The sequence below is a fragment of the Saccostrea echinata genome, unplaced genomic scaffold, assembly GCF_033153115.1.
Source record: "Saccostrea echinata isolate AGI-Se365-2 ecotype Australia unplaced genomic scaffold, CSIRO_AGI_Sech_v1 ptg000058l, whole genome shotgun sequence".
Classification (NCBI taxonomy): domain Eukaryota; kingdom Metazoa; phylum Mollusca; class Bivalvia; order Ostreida; family Ostreidae; genus Saccostrea; species Saccostrea echinata.
Genome location: NW_026889807.1, coordinates 803,432 through 825,006, shown reverse-complemented (window position 1 = coordinate 825,006; position 21,575 = coordinate 803,432). Strand labels below are relative to the sequence as shown.

The following is a 21,575-nucleotide window of genomic DNA, read 5'->3' as shown; positions in this document are numbered from 1 at the left end:
GAGCCGTGCCCCGCCCTGTATCTCCTACATGGCCGTAGGAACCCGGGGGGGGGGGGGGGGGGGCACCGGGGGGGTCCGTGCCCCCAAATAATTTTGCCGATATACAGAATACTGTAGAAAACTTAGCTATTATATGCTTGTGCCCCCTCAATAATAACCTCTGATGACCTTCTTTTTTTACTTTTATTATTATTATTATTATTATTTTGCTTGTCAAGGAAATTTGGTAGTTGATAGTGCCCCCTCAACTGAAAATGTATGGATGTGCCCCCTCAAAGTGAATTTGCTTCCTACGGGCCTGTCCTATACAGTAGGAAACGAGTATTCTAAATGACTTGTGACATTATCTTTCTTATGACCTCGCTAATTTACATGACTGTGTATTTGGGTATATATCACTCAACCAATCAGATGATTTTGCAGAAAATTTTTTTAGTACCCCATTTTTAGCAATCGGAACTGAAATGCTGAGTGAGGTGGACGTGCAGGTATCTATCAGTTTAAATAATTTTAATTATGAGATGCATTATATAATGTGCTTTCCCAAAATTTAATTTATATTTGATTGCGTAGGGTTTTTCTTCCTTTCTATTCAGCTCTTGCTGACTTTTTTTTAAATCTAAGCTATGAATTTAGTGCAAAAAATTTTGATACATAAGAATCATAAATGGGAATGTATTTGAAGCAAAAATTTTTCCGAGAGGTTGTATGCTGAGAAAAATGTCCGACAATGTCATCGTCCGGTCTTCATACACGTGTATACAAAATTCTTGGCTCCAAATTGAAATAAACAGATGTAACAAAGGGGGGGTATTACCTCTATGTTTGAAACAAAATGTAGAGGAACCAAAGGCAGATCCAGCTCCCACTCGCGCGCGTCGGTAACCCCCCCCCCCCCTTTCGAGTTTTTTTTTTATTTTTTTTTTTTTTATTTTTTTTTTTTTATTTGACTTTCGTAAATTATGTTTGCTAAACTTGTATAAACTTTTAATTTATCAACACGAAACGATCATGCACATATAGTGCCAGGCCTGATTATGAATCTACTCCCCCTGAAACCCCCGATTTTCCAGTTTGGACATTTTTTTTTCGGAGAAAACCATTTGTATACTGCCCCAACTCCCTCCTTTCTAAAATTTTTGAATCCGTCACTGCACTTTGCGTTGTAAAATTCTATTCTTAATTCATCTCAAATTTTGAATAAATACTTACAGCGCTATCATGCGATTTGAATGATTCTTATGTCTATGTCATTTAAGATACGGATTTAGTTTTCCGTCATCGCTAAAAATAAACCATACTGTATCGTTGATATTTTGCAGATACAGCACAGTTTCTGCTCATTTGCATAAGAAACACCCACTAAAAGTGTTCTGTATCGCAGTCATTGTACGGCTGACTTCAAAGGAAAACTCGCCGTGTCACAAGTTATATTTAGAGTACGAGTTTCCTACTGTATCGGAGATACAGGGCGGGGCTTAAGGCGAGAGCGATAGCTCGAGCTGGGCCCCGCCCTGTATCTCTGATACAGTAGGAAACGAGTATTCTAAATGACTTGTGACATGACCTTTCTTATGACCTCGCTAATTTACATGTGTATTTGGGTATATATCTCTCAACTAATCAGATGATTTTGCAAAAAGTTCATTAAGTACCCCATTTTTAGCAATCGCAACTGAAAAGCCGAAAGAGGTGGACGTGCAGGTATCTATCAATTTAAAAAATTATAATTATGAGATGCATTATATAATGTTTTCCCAAAATTTAATTTATATTTGATTGCGTAGGTTTTTTTTTTCTTTCTATTTAGCTCTTGCTGACTTTTTTAAAAATCTAAGCTACGAATTTAGAGCAAAACATTTTGACACATAAGAATCATATATGGGAATGTATTTGAAGCAAAAATGTTTCGGGGAGGTTATATTCTGAGCGAAATGTCCGACAATGTCATCGACCGGTTGTCATACATGTGTTTAAAAAATTCTTGGCTCCAAATTGAAATAAACAGATGTAAGAAAGGGGGCATGTTACCTTCATGTTTGAAACAAAATATATAGGAACCAAAGGCAGATCTAGCACTCACTCGCGCGCGTCGGTATCCCCCCTTTCGAGTTTTTTTTTTCTTTTTTGGCTTTCGTAAATTATGTTTGCTAACTTTAATATACTTAATTTATCAACACCAAACGATCACGCACATATAGTGTCAGGTCTGATTATGAATCTACCCCCCAGGAAACCCCCGATTTTCCAGTTTGGACATTTTTTTCGAAGAAAACCATTTGTGTACTGCCTCCACTCCCTCCTTACTAATTTTTTTTAATCCGCCACTGGTAACTTTACGTTGAAAAATTCTATTCTTAATTCATCTCAAATTTTGAATAAATACTAACAGCGCTATCATGCGATTTGATTGATTCTTATGTCTATATCATTTAAGATACGGATTCAGTTTTCCGTCATCGCTAAAAATAAACCGTACTGTATCGTTGATATTTTTCAGATACAGTACAGTTTCTACTCATTTGCATAGGAAACGCCCATTAAAAGTGTTCTGTATCGCAGTTATTGTACGGCTGACTTCAAAGGAAAACTCGCCGGGTCATGTCACAATTGCAAGATATGTTGCACATTCATTTATTTTTACAATATTTATGAGAAACAAAAGTATTTGAGTGTATATAAACAAAAAGGTAAAGTATTTATTCATCAAGATTCATTTCTATAGTTTTAACCTGACGTCATAATAGTTTCCCTGATCCTCTGCATAGGCTGGCGTAAACATGGGAGTCCTCAGCCTAGCTGCGTTGTCAAAGAAATATGGTAGCATCCTCGTTTAGTTTTGATTCAAGTTTTTTTTTTTTTTTCCAAATCATGACCCCTCCCCTTAGGGATAGATTAATACTACTTATAAAATACTGAACTCCTAGCCAAAGTGCTCAAAGTGCCGATGTGGCCCAGGGCCTCTTGTTTTTCTTATATATAACTATGTCAAACTTTGGCCCCTTGTTGTGTCTGCACCCAACCCCCAGGGGTCATGATTTCAACAAACTTGAATATAAACTACCTAGGAAACTTCTATTTTATTATGACTAATTATAATGGCTAAGCTGTTCTTGAGAAGATGTTAAGGATATTTTTTATGTATTCCTACGTAAACTTTGACCCCTTATTGTGACCCCGCCCTACCCCCGGGAGTTATGATATGAACAAACTTAAATCTAGTGTATGTAATGAAGCTTTTACATAAGTTACATTTTATCATGCCTAGTGGTTCTTGCGAATAATTTTTTCAAAGATGTCACCAAATGTTCATGACTTCTTAAGGTCAAGATCTATTGACGTCTTAATAGCTTTCCCGAACCTCTGCATAGGCTGACGTATATATATGGGAGTCCTTTACCTAGCTGCGATATTCTATTACAGCCCTAAAGTTCGGGAAAAATTAAGCTTAAATAAGTTATGACATCATATGGATCTAGCAACAAAAAGACAGTCTAAAGTCATTTGCTAGATCTTGACCTTAATTATCTTCCTTGGCGCTTTCTGTGAACAAATTTAAATCCTTTTCACCTAGGTACGGTTTGTGGCAAATTTGGTTGAAATTGGCCCAGTGGGTCTTAAGAAGAAGTCGAAAATGTGGAAAGTTTACTGCCAACAGACGGACGCCGGAGCCTCTTTGATCAGAAAAGCTCACTTCAGATACTAAATTCGTGTTTGTAGCCTTTTTAATATTTTACTATTATGAATATTAACAGAAACGTTTGAACTAGAGATTTTAATAGAAAGCTTACAAAAATGATTGGTTTCCAATATGTTGATGATGTAAGTATATTTTAGAAAAAAAGGTGTAACAAGAAAGTAAACATTTAGTTTACTGCTTTATCATTAAATTTTTCTTTGCTGGAAACAGAATAAAAATGTTATATGCATTATTTTGAACTTTGTCGTAAACGAAATAATGTGTGAAAACCAACCTATTAATAAAGATGTAGGCAACCAAAACCACGTTTAATGTAACGGAGACCCAAAAGCTGCAAGAAAACCATGGAATTCTGATTGCCATTCCACAACATCAACCCTCTTTGCAACTGAAAAAAAATACGAATTATATCAATTGGGCTTTCAAATTAAAAAAAAAAAACCCTTAACAGTTTCAACATCCCAATTTTGCACACAAGGCTGCACATTATTTTAAGCTATAAAAATATTGACCTTGCAAACACATATCACCCTGCCATCCGCCGATGCATCCTTCTTTGCATTGTCCAGTTATGTGGTTACAGCCACGTGGTGTCTTGCAGAAGAGGCTACATTCTTCTGTACAATTAAACCCATAAAAACCTGCTTGGCATTCTGTTAAAGAATCGAATATAATCCTGAGAATATATTGATGTTGCTATTCTTTTTGCAACGAAGATTCAAATCGTCACAATTTTATTTTTTCAGACGAGATGTATTGTAATGATTATACCTGATGTACAATATATGTCTTTATAGCCTTGCATGCATCCATTTTGGCATATTCCATTAATATGATGACACTGAGCTCCATTTCGACAGTTACCACAACGTCGACTACAGTTTCGGCCATACATATTGTTAGTGCACTCTTGAATAACAGAGAATAAAAGAACTTTGTTAAGAAAAGGAGAAAAAGGGTAATATTTTGCTATAGAAAACTTTAAAAGAATATATATTCTTAATATTCCTTAGTACATGTTTTCTACATAGAATATTTCTTATTTTTATTGAAATGTGGCTAAAACCTACACTATTGAGATTTTCGTATTTCTGTTTTTATATTTAATTAGGTACATTTCGCTATGAAAATTATTTTAGAACATTGCAACTGTGTGCATGAATAATTCTATAGAACTTAATTTTATTACTATATTGGCAGTGAGGTCCCTCCCAACCATCCTGACATCCTCCCTCACATTGTCCAGTCGTTCCATTACATCTGTATGGTACACCACAGTTGTTGTTACAATTTCCTTCGCAGTTTGTACCATACGTTCCATCCGAACAAGCTGAAGTACGTCATAAAAAAGCGAATGAATAAACTGGATTTGTATTTCTCTCAAAGACATAATTACCATAAATCGATTTGCATGAGATGTCAAAACACAAGACGTTAGCTGTTACCTGTTTTGCAGAGATCTCCTTTGTATCCGGAGTCACAACCTTCAAGACATGACCCATTGATGTGATGACATTGTTTATACCCCAGACAGGCTCCACAACTCTCTCCACAATCCTCCCCATATCTTCTTCCGTCACAATCTTATAAAGTAAAATTAAAAAAAAAATGATTAAACTTAATGCAATGGTAAACTATGGTCATGCTATGATATCAAATTTGTCATACTGTATATTACACATGTTGCTATATAATTGAACGATATTGCATTTTTCGTGTAATTGTAACTGAAATATATGTCAGCAAGACTTATATGATCATACAGTGTCTACTAGAACGATCGATACTTAGTCAGTTGACTTAATGATTAGAACATAAAGAATAATTAACTGTGATTTGGTGCCTCGTCGGGTAGTTGTTTTCTAGAGGCGGTGGGAACTTTTTAACTTGCTTGATTTACTTTTTTTTATTTACAAACACAATCAGCTGCTTTCAAAATTTAGTGAGATGGTATAAAGAGTTACTGCTTTTGATTTCCTCAAGTGATTTTCATCAGACTGTGGAATTTTTGTAGATGCGGCGATGGGAAACTGTTTAAGAATTTCTTTGAGTTGACTTTGAATTGGATAATTGGACCAGTCAATAGATCGAACGCATATACGCAACAGATTGCAATTCAATGAAAACTTGAAAAAGTAATAAAAAGGTTATATATAATTGATATAAAACAAAATGTTATATAACGGCAAACCAAAGCATCAGGTAATGAATCGTTTGGGACCATAGAACTCTAAGGGTTTTTCCCAAAAATATATTTTGAATATATTGATGCCATTAAATAACTGTATATCAAAGTGATGTTAAAAATTATTTACTACATTACATCTAAAAAATCAAAAGCATTCGATTCGGAGTCTGACTTTCTAATCGTTATATTGATAATGAAAATGACGAGAAATCATTTATTTATTTGTATTTTTTTGGGAGAATAAGTGTCATATGTATGTCCATTCTTTGTTTTTTCATACCATACATTTGCTTTCATGCAATATATATTGTATCAACTTTACAAATTGTATTCCTAGATTGTTAAAGAAAAACAAATGGTTTTGAGTTTTAAGAATTTTCAGAAGTGTCACAAATACCTTCCATGCAGAAAAACCCTTTCCAACCCGTCTTACAAGGAGATGTGCACCGTCCTGTGAATCTGTCACACGTTTCACAATTATAGCACTTTTCCAAACAGTTCTTTCCATACAAACCACTAGGACAGACTTTAATTAAAGGAAATTTTTTTTTAAAAAAGTATCATTTGTAATATCGATACATAAATACATGTACATGTATATTAAATCAATTTAAAATTGTGTGCTATCAGAGGGTCTCGAGACACTCTACATAATCCATCTTTATTTTTAATTGTTTTTTCTCAGTTTACTGTATTATTCTGCTGATAAAGGTTTCTCTTAGTTCAGAGGTTACACAAACCCTTACATTTGCTTTTCATTTTACAATGCATGCAATATAGTCATTGTTTTGAGTTTACGAATGACAACAATATATAAAAAAGATAAAGAATTCGAAATTTTAATCCTTTAGGTTTCGCCTAGGTACACAGATGGAATGCACCCAATTGACCTCACCGAGGATCAACAATACATACAGAATAATAATACCCTTTCTATATCACACCCTGTAACAGTCCGAGACACCCATATAAGCCGGACGGCCGAGGGTCAGAGGGCTGATACAAGGTTTGATATTGTAAAGGGTATGGTTTACTATGTTTATTACATACTCAGTATTAAATACAGTGCACATCTACTTGAGCAAATACAAATAATACCGACTGGTTTACTATATCAAATAACAGTAATTTAAAATTAAATGCATTTTTTACAAATAATGTGAACGAAAAAAAATGTGTTTCATCACAAGTGATGTTTTTAAACGTTCAGTCTAAAAGGGGTGTCATATATATATCCGTATCAACCCTGCAGATCATATAAGCCTTGCAGGATCCGTAACATCTCTTGAAGCTGATACAGCTGTTTTGACGTCTGGCATACGGTATATGCAAACAACTTGTATTTATTACTAATTACATGTATCTAGTAATTAATAAATACCTATTTTGCATTTGTCTCCATACACTCCGACGTCACATCCGTTGGTACACGTTCCGTTGACATGGTTACAGGTTCGAATATCAGTAAAGTTTCCACACTTTTCGCTACACAGCTCGCCATAAAAACTTTGATTACATTCTGATTTTTTTTTAATAAAAATAAAATATGAATAAAAAACATAATATACAATGGATGTCCCAGTAAAAACGAGATTGTCTTAAGGACTTCAAAAAATACCTAACCAAAGTAATAATCACAACCTGTATTTTGCGTCTAAGCGGAGAACAAGAATCGGCATACCGAACACTAAGCGAACACTCTACCACTACGCCACTGTGACCGATCTTTACCGGATTGAGGAGTAGTTTTATAAATCAACAATGAATGTCGATAAACTGAGACCTAAGAAGTTGGACGTAAATTATGATTGGTATGAGAAATAGTCTACTAAAAGATTGATTTTAGTTTTTTACGTGCCTTCGAGAAATTTTCACTCATATAGAGACGTCACCATATATCGATGAAGGACTTCAAATTAGACATTTACTTTGCACTCAGAGCTATTGAGGAGTAGAAATCTTTATCGTGCCAACACCCACCGTGACATGGGGCCTCGGTTTTCAAGGTCATATCCAATAGACTCGCAACTTTCACTTCAAAAGGCCAAGTGCTTGGAGAAGGAACCGTTTCTTCCTATATTTTATCAACTTACGTATGTCTCGGCAGAGGTTTGAACCGACAACCTCACTAGAGAGCTCTCAAAGAACTGGAGCTACCATGATAGTCTCTAATTAAAGCAAAATTTTGAAATCTGTTGTCATCTTTAGTATGACTGAGATCTTCACAATTCATGGATTTCTCGGTAACTAAAAGAAAATCAAACGAAATATCGAATTTATGCTTCAAAGGAAATTGTAAAGACGCAAGATTCCTGAACAATATCACAAACGCCACAAGGAACATTTTGACGTCACCAGTGTTCCACAGAGACCTTTTTTTTTAAAATGATTTTTATAACTGAGAGTTATTTACAGAATGTTTTATTGAATTTTCTATGCATTATTCAAACAATTTTGATTATGATGCAAGTTAATTTTTAACTAGGTGTTAATAATATAATTTAAAAAAAAATATTGAAAATGTTCGTTTCTTTTCTAGGACAACCCTGGTAATTGATTGCGCTCAACAAAATGGATCCAAATGCCATTAAATTACAACAATAACAGGAGGCCGAAGAGCCACATCGCTCACCTGAGCAACTGGCTAGGAGTTCAGTATTTCTAAGTTGTTTTAACCTACCCTTTAGGGAAGGGGGATGATTTGAACAAACTTGAATCTACACAAACTGAAGATACTTCCATATACATATATATACAGTACCCGCATCGTTATTCTTTACAGGATACACGATACGATAGGATACACGCACGATACGATAGGATAAACGCACGATACGATAGGATACACGCACGATAGGACCGGATACACGCACGATAGGATAAACGCAAAACACGATAAACGCAAAATACGATAAACGCAAAACACGATAGACCTGATAAACGATCTTCACGATAGGATAAACGCAAAACCTGATAGGATTGTTTCAAAATGCGAAATGTATTTTGACAAGACGAATTGCTTCCTTTTTAGAAACACTATAGTATGATGACTTTAATTACTTACAAAGCCGCAAATCTAAATGGATTGCTTAAATATATTAAATGTATTATGATTAAATATTTGAGGTAACTATGCTTTGTACAAGAAACATGTTTATTTTTTGTCAATAATGAACCGTCACCAACTTCAAACTGTAATTATTTTAGATAAATTGCACTCTATGGTGGAAATTATGCGATTGTTTGTATAATTATTCAAATGTCGAAATTCCCTCGAATCGTTAAACTTGAATTTTAGTCGTTTATTAACAGAGATTTTAATTATGGTGGCTCAAAAACTCCCTGGACAACGAAGTTTTACACCCAGGTGCAATAATTCATGAAACGTTATAAATATATTCAGTATTTTAACAAATAAAACCTTATAAATTTATTATCAAATAATGAGTATATATCCGGAAGAACTCTTTGTAATAAATGAAATGTTTGGATTCAATATCTTCTGCTAGAAGTCTGTGATGTATCCAAAATCGCATTAATTTTAATAATCGGTATTTAATAATTCAAATCTTACGAAAATAATTTACTTGTCAGTTTAGGGGAAAAATAATCAAAAAAAAAAAAAAAAAAAAAAAATATTTTTTAAAATTACCGCTGTCTCCTCAAAGTTTTTTTTATGAATTTGCTTTAATTTATATTATTTTTTTACGTTTTAAACACGTTACTTGCTGAAATATGCTCGTTGCGTTGACACAGGCTGTGCACTAGACTGTGATTATAAAATCTCTCCTATACAAATATACATATATATGTCACAAATATATATATCCGGTAAACATAGAAAATTAATCATTTACATATTCCAAGTACATACATTGTATATGTATATATGAAGAAGGATAACGGCCGAAAAAATCGAATTTAACAAAATTAATAAACGTCACTAGATCATCTAGTATCCGAAAAGAATATCGCATTTCCATTCTTTTGTATTTATTCTCTGGAATTTCCAATGTCATAGGCCTGTATAGAACCAAGAAGGGAGAACGCAGTCGTGTACCTAAAAATGTTACAGTGTACCAACATGTATAGAGTAAAAATATAATGCTTATATAATATCGCCCATCAACAATAATGTCTTTAGCCTCTTTTGTTTGCTTGTCAAAACATTTCTTTTTAGACCCCCCCCCCCGCCCCTAAAGAAATGAAAATTCTTTCTACACAGGCCTCGCCCACCTGCTTTTCCGCGATTTTATTTTTGCAACTTCTCCTGAATTTTACTATAAGTGTTTTCTCCTTTTGTTGATACTTTCTTTCCACGATTTTTAAATTGTCACGGTAAGTACATGCACTTTACATTAAACTGTTGCCGATATTTACCCGGATTATCATGTATCTCCCTATATTAAGTTCTACTCGATAGTACCACACTGTGATAAAAATTAAATGAATCACATATTACACTGGTCGGTGATGTTTTAGATGCCATTGAAATTGTTCATAACGAACCTAATCCTGGTAACAAATATATTACAAACGATGTATTTACGTATAGAAAGGTCAATGTTTTAAATAATGGCGATGTGTCTTACCGATAAAGATAAAATATGCAAAGCCACAATTACAACCGATGCAAAAGATTGCCGAGATAGAAACAAAAAGAATACTGACAACAATCTCAGTAAAGACAAAAAAAGATTGCCTGAAGCCGGTTGATAGCAGGGAGAAAGAATTTTTACCCGGCTAACGGAAGGGATAAGTGCTAAAATAAATCGCAGAAAAGCAAAAAACTATAATCGCGGAAAAGCAGTATAATTTGTCGCGGAAAAGCAGGATTCTTTGCGCGGAAAAGCTGGTTATAAATATTCATAATAACAGAATGTAACCACTCAAATAAAAAAAAAAAGGTCCGGTTCAAAAAAAAGAAAAGAAAATATATATTGACTTCTTGAATATAGTCAAGTATTAAATGTAATCGATAAACACTAATAAAATTAAATTCAAGGCATTTACACGTCTTGTGTATTGAAGCAAAAAACCGGGCGATTTCATATAAACTTTTACATATATCTTTTGAGGAGCCTTAAATTGCGAAAAAAAATCATGCGAGGCAAAGTTCGTATTTTTCTATTAGAGTTATTTACCATATTCTTCGATTAATATTTTATTTTAAATTTGATCAGATCAATCATGTTTAAGACTGTAAACCAATAAGAAGTATAAAAGTATAAAAATGAATTAAATCAATGGAGTGTTGGGACAAAAAAAAAGTGCCTCTACTAGTGTTTCTGAAAAATGAATAACTTGTTATTGATTAATTCCATTATTGATAAAAAAAAATAAGCCTTATATAGATGCTGATACTTTTTCAATTTATTTATTTTTGCACACATACCTACTGTTTTATGTTTCTATAATTATCAAAAAAGTTGATAAAGGTCTACCTTTTTGTGACTCGGACTGTTTAAAAAAAATATAATATTTCTATTTTTGATAAAAAATATTTCTTACAAATCGACAATTTCAATTAAAAAAAACAACAACAACAACAAAAAAACAATGACTAGTAGACCGATTATTTCATGTGCTAAATAGGATTTAACTTTCGATATACGCTCTCTGCTTGGTCACGGCCGGTACTTTACGTTCTTTTTATTATTTATTTATGTATTTATTTATTTATTAAGTAATTTATTTATTTATTTTCTTAAATCTATATACCAGAGAATCAGATGTCATTAATTTCTCTCTCTCTCTGTTCAACAATTAAATGAATCGTAAATAAAATAACAAAACGAAAAATGAACTCGGGATATTTCGGGTGTTTCTTCTCAAGGTAAAGATAAAAAGCGAGGGTTTCCGAATGCACACGATAAACGCAAAACACGATACACGATAGAACCTGATAAACGATCTTCACGATAAACGCAAAACACGATAAACGGAAAACACGATAGAAAACGCAAATCCTGATAAACGAAAAACACGATACGATAGGATACGATAGGATACACGCACGATACGACAGGATACACGCACGATACGATAGGATAAACGCACGATAGGACACGATAGAATTGTAAAGAATAACGATGCGGGTACTGTATGTTTAATAATGGCTCTGCTATTCATGAAAAGAAGATTTTTAAAGGATTTTCCTATGTATTCCTATGTTAAATTTTGATCGTCCATTGTGGCCCCGGCCCAACCCTGGGGTCATGATTTGAACAAACTTGAATCTACACTACCCGAGGATGCTTCCATATAAATATGTTTAATCATGGCTCTGCTATTCATGAGAAGAAGATTTTAAGGTTTTTTCCTATGTATTCCTATGTAAAACTTTGATCGCCCATTGTGGCCCCGCCCCCATCCCAAGGGGCGATGATTTGAACAAACTTGAATCTACACTACCTGAGGATGTTTCCATATAAGTTTCATCTTTCCTGGTCCAGTGGTTCTGGAGAAGAAGATTTTTAAAGATTTTTCCTATGTATTCCTATGTAAAATTTTGATCATCCATTGTGGCCCCGCCCTACCCCCAGGGGTCATGATTTGAACAAACTTGAATCTACACTACCTGAAGATATTTCCATATAAGTTTCATCTTTTCTGGCCCAGTCGTTCTTGAGGAGAAGATTTTTAAAAAGCCCACCAAAATTTCACTATTTTTTTTAATTATCTCCCCTTAAAAGAGGTTGTGGCCCCTCATTTGAACAAATTTGAGTCAACTTTACCCAAGGATGCTTTGTACCAAGTTTGGTTGAAATTGGCTCAGTGGTTCTGGAAAGGAAGATGAAATTGTGAAAAAGTTTACAACGACGACAAACAACAACGACAGACAACATTATCTCCCCTTGTAAGGGGGTTGGCCCTTCATTTTCACAATTTAAACTCTCCTTCACCCAAGGATGTTCTGTGCAAATTTTGGTCAAAATTGGCCTGGTGGTTCTGGAGAAGAAGATGGAATTGTGAATAGTTAACAACGACAATGCCAACGACGACAGACAACGGACAAATTTTTATCAGAAAAGCTCACTTGAGTCTTCGGCTCAGGTGAGTCAATAATAATTGTAATAATAATAAAAGTCTTACGTTGTTCACATTGATGTCCCTGGTACCCGAACTCACATCCCACACAGACACCAGATTGTATGTGACAATATCGACAGTTTGAGTCAGGACAAGGTAGAGAACAATCAGATCCATAATATCCAGGTATTGGGCATCCTTAATCAAATACATGAATACTTATAACTTGCAACTGTTGATTTTCGTCAAACGTTAACCTTATTCATATCTGGATTAAAATCTTTCATACAATAGAGTTTAATTTTACTTACCATAAACTTCTACTTCACAAAGTTCAACAAATGCATAAGGATAATAATCATCAGGGTAAGATACTCCTTGCAGTCTTTCATTATAATAGATGACGTACTGACCATATGTAGGACAACTGATGTTTACATGGTCTGGTATGGTGAATTTAGTATAATTTGTGTCATTGAAACATGATATTCCACCATTTCTGTCTGTTGTGTTGGATATATAGACAGAAAATCCCAAGAATCGTGTTGTGTATATATTGTTCTCATCTGGTGAAAAATTTCGAATCATTTGAAAGACATAAAGACAAACACATTAGTCTGTGTGGGGAAGTATGAACACAGCAACTACAGTACTGTGTGAACTTTTCAGGTAAATGCTGATTCATAATATACAACTGTCTTCAATAAATTATATATATATCATTTTCCACTGTCGATCAATGAGGTCATTTGTAAAATATGACTTTAGCTGAAAACGAAAATGTCTATTAAATGTACACATGGGGATATGCCAATATTTATCTTCCTCCGTGAAACAAATGATTATCTGTCAGGACAAAATTATGCAGCCATTGACCATTAGTTGGATATTCCTCGAAACAGTGTCTTTTCAGTTGTACAAGGGTATATAGCCGTAGGTTCGGTGGGAAAGACCCAAGAAGTGTAAAGTTACAGAAAACGAAAAATGGACGACCGTTTAACTAGGAAGCTTTTAAGAGTTGTAAAATGAAACAGAGACGTACTCTTCAGCTAGCTGGAATCAGCTAGCTTCAATCAGGGTAGCCATTCTCCTATATGCTGTATTTCACAAAGAATGCGAATATGTGACGAGAATTGAGGGGGGAAAAAACTCTGACATGTTGTAAGAGGGAAAAGATTGTGGAAAATGAAGGAGAATCGGATAGAGTGATATTCACTGTTGAATGCAAGGTAACAACAAAAGAATTCAATCGCGTATTTGTGTATTTGTGTAAAATGTCATTTATAACCCTTGTCCTAATTTTCGCCCTCTACCGAAACATTTGAAAACCAAGCTGAACTACCGCAACATATTCTCTATATACCTGAGAATCTCAGTTTTCTATTTTTACCCATTTTAAGTACGAGGGCCGTTCAAAAATTACGCGGACTTGTTGCAAAGAAAAAAAAAATGACGACATAATCAGGCAAAATGTCACACATAATATAAAGGAATCTTTACTTGTATGGTTATCGAAATTCCATATCAAAATGTAAATTTATACCAAGTTTGGGTTATTTAACAGGACATATAAAGTCACGGTGCAGTAAAATCTTCGACGTCACGGGCATTATAAAAAAATATGAGCTTTCAACATTTTCCCTCAGAATTTGATACTATAGAGTTTGGGTTACCTTTAATATCCACTCAGCATAATATGTCGGGAAAACCCTTGTTTACTTCATGTTTCATCAAGCATACATGTATTTTGGGTATATGTTGGCGTTTTCTCGGGCATTACACATAATTTGATAAAAGTGCGCTGCTCCGTCAATTAACGAGACGTCATTTTTGCAGTTGTTTTCATAGGAATCGCATCGGAGAAAAATCACTTTATTTCTATTAATACTTCAAATTTTACGTCAAAAATCTAAATACATAATTATAGAACAATAAAAAGATACCTTTGAGAAAATTGTCGAATGATATCATGAATTAAAGGAAAAAAAAATAAATGAGTAAAATTTGGGAGTCGGCACGCTTGTTTTCAAATTTTTTGTCGTGCTCCGTTCATCACCATCAGTGATATCAACACAGCAATAATTTTAGGAGAAATTAATTAAAACACAAAAACATTACCATCAAATTATTGGAATCTTTAAGAAATATCTTTTTGTGGAATTCATTACTATTTGACGTCCGTAAGAAGATTACAAGAAATGTCTTATTTTTCGTGGAGTGCGCTCATATTTTTATACTTCGCTGAATGTACTCAAATAAACCTGTTTTCTTTAAAATTCAAGAACATTGCAATTTCACAGAGCCTGTTTTCCAATACCTAGACTTTCTTAGGAAACTTTTAATAGGGAATAAAAGCACTCTACTTTATTCAGATGTTTATTATGAAACATAGGGTGTTTGTTAACAGATTGGTATGTCTACAGGGCCATTTTAAACACAAAGTGAACCTTGCTCTTTCAAATATTTTTGAACGGGTACAAAACTCCAGATTTTTAAGAAAACAGATCTTTTCTGGATAACGCATGTTCCATGAAATACAGTGAAAAACCACTTATTTGTCCTTAACAAATCATGTATGCAATTACTGAAAGATTCAAAAATGGAATAACAAGAAAAGAGTTAATAAAGAAAAGAACAATTCAATTGAAGTTTTCTTATCCTTTGAAGGCGGAAAACCCTAAAAAGGAACATTATGAATTAATGAAAAAGGAGATTGAAAATATACTGGATAATCTTAAAGTTATCTAACATTAAAATAAAATTGCAAAATTTATAAGAAATTAAAAAAAAAAAATCAAATCAAAAAAAAAACAAAAACAAAAAAAACAAAACTGAAAAAAAGAAAGAAAACAAGATCAACAAATTTTACAGGAAGAAAAAAAATAGACACAACTTACTCCAGGGCATATTATCAGTTCTGTAGTAGATCAGTATGTTGTTTATGCTAAGAATTCCGCCCAGGTTAACCCACCACGAAGCTGTTATTTGATGAACACTTGACACACTGCACTGTCTACCAAGATATGATCTGTCTTTTTTTAGACCGTCTACAGCTCTCTCGGGACCGGAAATTGTGGCATCGTGTGAAGTGCTCTGCCATGTTGTTTTTCTAAAGGCCAGGTTTTCTGAAATATATTATTTTTACCTTAAAATATGGTGATAATTGTGTTCAATTCCACACTATCTAGCTATTAAATCATATTAATCTCGTTTCATCTTCCCAGAGTACTGCCATAAGTGTTTCCTTTTCTTCATTTCAAAAGGCGAAATGAAAGGGGGAAAATAACAAACAGGAAACACAGTCAAAAGTGTACATGAGTAATACAAATTGTGAGCAGAACCAACACGGATCTCTCAAAATAGATGTGGAATCAAGTTACCTGGAGTATAGTAAGCATTTCCTGTCGACCAGCAGCGTCCACCTTGTGACAGATGGCGTAAAGATACAATTTCTAAGGTTATCATAGTCCCAACATAGCAATCAAATTTACAGTTCTGAGCGTGTAAATGCATCTATCATAGTTTTTTTTTTTTTTTTTTTTTTTTTTTTTTTTTTTTTTTTTTTTGTAACATTGTATCTCTGAGGAACGAGGATTGAGACGATGTACATGTACATGAAACCGTTCACGGGAGCTCAGTCGGTAGAGCGCTCGTTCCGTGATCGGGAGGTCGTGAGTTCGAATCTCGGCCGCGACAGACCTAAGTAGATAAAAAATGGGTAGCAACTGTTCTTTCGCCATGCACTCGGCACTTTGAAGTGAAAGTTGCGGGTCCTTCGGATGAGACCTTAAAAACCGAGGCCCCGTGACACGGCAGGCGTTGGCACGAAAAAGATCCCTCACTGCTCAATGGCCCTGAGTGCCGCGTAAAGGTCAAAATTTGAAGCCCTTCACCGGTATATGGTGACGTCTCTATATGAGTGAAAAATTCTCGAATGGGACGTAAAACAGCATACAATCAATCAATCATGCATATGAATATCTGCCATAATTTAAAATATTTATCAAAGTCTGGCGGTTCAAACATCATTTGTTCATTCTTACATGTATACGTAATCATTCTGAAGTCAACCTTCAATTTCATTTTTGCATTACCAAATAATACAGGTTTATATTCTACAAAATATTTCATTTTGCGAGAGGATGCTACCCTAGTAGCGCCGTTCTTTAATTGACTTTACACCCCCCCCCCCCAAAAAAAAATGAACTTTGAAAAAAAATGCACATTAGTATCTTACAAGCGTATTCTTTGTTCAAAGAAATGAAAAGAAGTGTAGGCGTCTAGATCTTTTTTTTTTTTATTAACAGAAAATAAATAAACAGAAAAAAAGAATGTACAATATTGTCAAAAGTTAGGTAGGCGTATGCATTGCACAAGAAATAACCTCTAATAAAGAATAGTTTAAAGAGTATTTATCAATAAACTTCCCAATCGACAATTTCACTGTCAACATAGCAGTGATATTTAGCTTTTGTAACTTTTTTTTTTCTGATTTGACGAAATATTTCCTCATGTAACAACTACGCACTGTGCTATGCTAATTCAATCTGGCATATCTTATTCTAACTATGAGGTATGTTTTATGCATTTATAATATGATTTAAGCAAGTCGCATTATGTAGCGGAGAAAAAAAATCTGCGCTGCTGAATCGAAATACACTATCTACACATTTATCTTCGTTGTTATAAAGATGGGAATTTTTGATTCCATATATATACGCATGACTTATCATATCCGTGCGTCCTTATTATTACATTGATCATATACCATATCATAAAGTAAAACAACTTCATGCTTTCTCGACCAGGAAGTAAAACAGGAAGGCAACAGAACGGAACTTGTTTACTAACATTCCTAAATGCTAGTCGGGAGCTACGGAAGCGTATTGCTACCAATTGAAAGAAAATTATACTAAGTCGTACGTACGAGATATTATGTGGTTATCAAGATTTGTTGAATGATAGCATGATGCATAAAAAGTACACACGTCAAATAAGCAAAAATAAACAACTTTTTAAATAAAAGTACGATTTTTGAAAAATCGTATTCATTAAATACAGACAGATTCCTCTGCAGGATTCGAGCTTGGGATTTCATATAGTTTATTTTATATTTTTCTGTAAAAGTGTTAGTTTGTTACAATTCACAAATTATAGAAAAGGAGGAATAACAATTTTATGCAATAAAGTATATTGACATGTGATTTTGCCTATTTTTTTTATAAAGCCTTATAAATTTCGGGCTTAAAATAGCATTATTAAGAGTTAAGAGTTATTTAGGATATTGTCTACAAACAGTGTTAAAATGTAGAGAGAAATTATAAATTATAAATTACTTTTATAACAACAAGTTGCGAGGGGTATAATGTTTTGACCCGTCAGTTAGTACGTCAGTCCTCTGTATTTATTTATTATTATTTCTATTTTTTCATAAGCACAACTCTTCTTAAACCGCTGCAAAGAATTTCATGAAACTTTGTTGGTAATTAGGAGACAATGTATAGATGTACATATGACCAAGAAATTCTAATTTCTTTCTTTTTCTCGAAATTTCGGCCCTTTTGAACTTAAACATTTTAGACATATATTGAATGTAGAGATGAACAGATTGTAAGCGCAACTCCTCTTAAGAGGGCTGGGGGGTCGTGGTCATTTTTAGACTATGTTGCTCTCCTTTAGAAAAAAGAATCTTGACGATATTCTGTCCCTCATATCACCAATTAGTTCTGCGATTTCATTTTGGTTGATTGGTTGATTTGTTAGGAAACTTTTCCTCGTTTAGTTGTATAAGAGCAACTACATGTCATTCACGCATTTTGGTTTTTATTGGTGGGATGCGCGCTTTGGATCGGACTTCTAAGTAAACATTGATGCAAAAGAGACTTTTATATCACGAATATCCTCTTTTAATAAACTTTGAAGGTTAATCATAAAATTACTTATACGAAATTTGGGTTCTATATTCAAATCTTTAATATTTAGAGATATTTATTGTAGAAAATAATTTGACAATGATACATTGATTTTCACATGGGATTTTTCCGGAAAATCATGTCCTTGTGGTAAAATCCTAACACAAGAATAAACTTCACAAGCAGGACAACTGTTTTTATGCCGTCCATACTTGATGCTTCATAAAATTGTAAACAAATCTTGATAACTACATATTATCTCGTACGTACGACAGATCTCGTACGTACGACTGAGTAACTCGTACGTACGACATAGCATCTCGTACGTACGACTTAGTATCCCGTACGTACGACTTTTTATTATCTTGTACGTAGACTAAGTATCCCGTATGTAAGACTTAGTAAGTCGTACGTAAGACATTTTATCTCATACGTACGACTTATTATCTCGTACATACGACATATTATCTCGTATGACCGACATATTATCTCGTACGTACGACTTATTATCTCGTACGTACGACTTATTATCTCGTACGTACGACATATTATCTCGTACGTCCGACTTATTATCTCGTACGTACGACTTAGTATCTCGTACGTATGGCTTAGTATCTCGTACGTATGATATAATATCTAGAACCTACGATTATTATCTCATACGTACGACTTAGTATCTCGTAAGTACGACTGAATATCTCGTAAGTACGACTTAATATCTCGTATGTACGCGATATTATCTCGTACGTACGACATAATATCTCGTATGTACGACCTAGTATCTCGTACGTACATAATATTATCTAGTTTGCACGACTTAGAAGAAAAATATTTTCAATTGGCAGCAATACACTTCCATAGGTAGCAGACAAAAAACCTATTTTATTCTTAAATCGTATATAAGATGTTTCTTTTTTTTTTTTCTCAATTAAAAACAAAATGATAAATCTGAATTCATAAGCAATTGTGTATGTGTATCTAATAGTTGACTGTATTTTTCTGCAAAATTTGGAAGCAATATCAATGATATTTAAACTTTAGGATGACAGATTTTTTTTATTGTCTGAAAATAATATTTTGATTTCAAGATTTCTGAACACACACTGTATTTTCAAATTTCAGTGCTCACTGTTTTTTCTTTTTTTTTATAAAGTAGTTAAAATGCTGACCCCCCCCCCCCCCCGAAAAAAAAAAACATCAATGTTTCAGTTTATTCCACTCTGAGAAATATTTGAAATACTTTTCATAGTCTATTGACAAAAAGTTAAACAAAAAATACATTTTTTGTATAATTTTCTTAATATATATACACATATTTTTATGGAATGCTACAGAATGCTACAAAAATTAAAAGTACTTCGCAGTTTTAGGGGTTTGATCAATTTAATTTTTTAGTTTGTTTTCATTTCCTATAGCATACTGATGCATAATGCCAAAGAATATAGAAGTTATTCCCAATTACTGAAGCTAAAATTAAAAAAAAAAATCATCTGAACGCAATGCGAGAGTTGTTCGTTCTACCCACACACCTGCTTTATTTTCTCTGTGTTCAAAGAATTCAAATAATCACATCTTTAATATACTTTTCTGATGTTTTTCTGCTGTGGTGATTTAAAGTAAATGATACCGTTTAAAAGTAATTAGCGGGATGCAAGAGACCCTTGGCTTGTCTAAAGATTGTCATACAAGATATCAACGACTCTGACCCAGATGCGTAAGAAATCATTAAAGTTATAAATTATATCTTTTTAGGTTTTGCAGCAATTTGTTACAATAAAAATGAATACATTTTGATTTTTGGTTCAATTGTAAGACTTCGAATGCATCGACAACAAAAAAGTGCAACAACAACAACAACAACAAAACAAAAAAAAAAAATTAAAAAAGTACTATATAGAATTAAAAAAACTGCTTTCAGATTAACACACTTTAGTCGACATAAATAATAAGATAAAAAGAATATCATCAATTTAGTTAACTCATTCATCAATTGTGCTTATATTTGAAAATAAATACAAGTCTGCACAATATGGTAGAACTAAGGTTTTGGAAGTAATATAACTTTTTTTGTGTTGAAATTAAAAAGGAAGACATATTGAAACTTCATAATAGTCAAAATCTTTCAGGATATCCGATCCTCAGCCAGGAAGGATAACTTTAAAATTTATTATTTTATTTAAAAAGCCTCAAAATGAAACATAAAATTGAGATCTTTTTGTGCAATAATTTTCATTTTATGCATCTCAGTATTATCCAAGGTTCTCTGAAGTCTTAGAAATGGTCTTTTAAAAATTTGACATTTGTACCCCATAAAAGAAAAAAAAAATTACTAATTTTTAGAGAAATCGAATTTCCTTTAATCTAGCATTAGATACCAATGCTTATTAGCATGATATGAAATTAGACTTGTTCTGTGATGTCTAGCAATGATAACACAAGCATCTAACACTATGTATTATATAACAACTGAAGTAAATAGAACACTAAAATATTGTATAAGCATAAAAAAGATGCAATTTTCTCCAAATGCCTGGATACCTATATTTTTTTTATCCAAAAATATATTTGTTGATCAATTTTCAATTAGAAAATGAATAGCTGATATTTTTATTGCATTTCCTGAAAATATATTTGAGATTTGATAATTTTCCCTATATAATATGATTAACTTTAATGATGAAGAAATACCATGGGTAAATTTATGTTACTCTGAGAAATCAGAGACATTTTTGTGAGCATTTTC

The 21,575-nt window shown here is 33.3% G+C and overlaps 1 protein-coding gene across 1 annotated transcript in view; it reads right to left on the bottom strand.

Moving 5' to 3' along the window:
* The window catches only part of LOC133174513 (multiple epidermal growth factor-like domains protein 10), a 114,884-nt gene extending 98,499 nt beyond the window's left edge, over positions 1-16,385 (bottom strand). Inside the window, exons 1-5 of the mRNA XM_061309625.1 lie at positions 16,301-16,385; positions 15,818-16,045; positions 13,232-13,486; positions 12,984-13,118; positions 7,270-7,407 (exon numbers count right to left, since the gene is read on the bottom strand). Coding sequence (XP_061165609.1) covers positions 7,270-7,407; positions 12,984-13,118; positions 13,232-13,486; positions 15,818-16,045; positions 16,301-16,385 — 841 coding nt within the window. The remainder of the gene's footprint in view (positions 1-7,269; positions 7,408-12,983; positions 13,119-13,231; positions 13,487-15,817; positions 16,046-16,300) is intronic.
* Between the last annotated feature and the right edge of the window lie 5,190 nt (positions 16,386-21,575).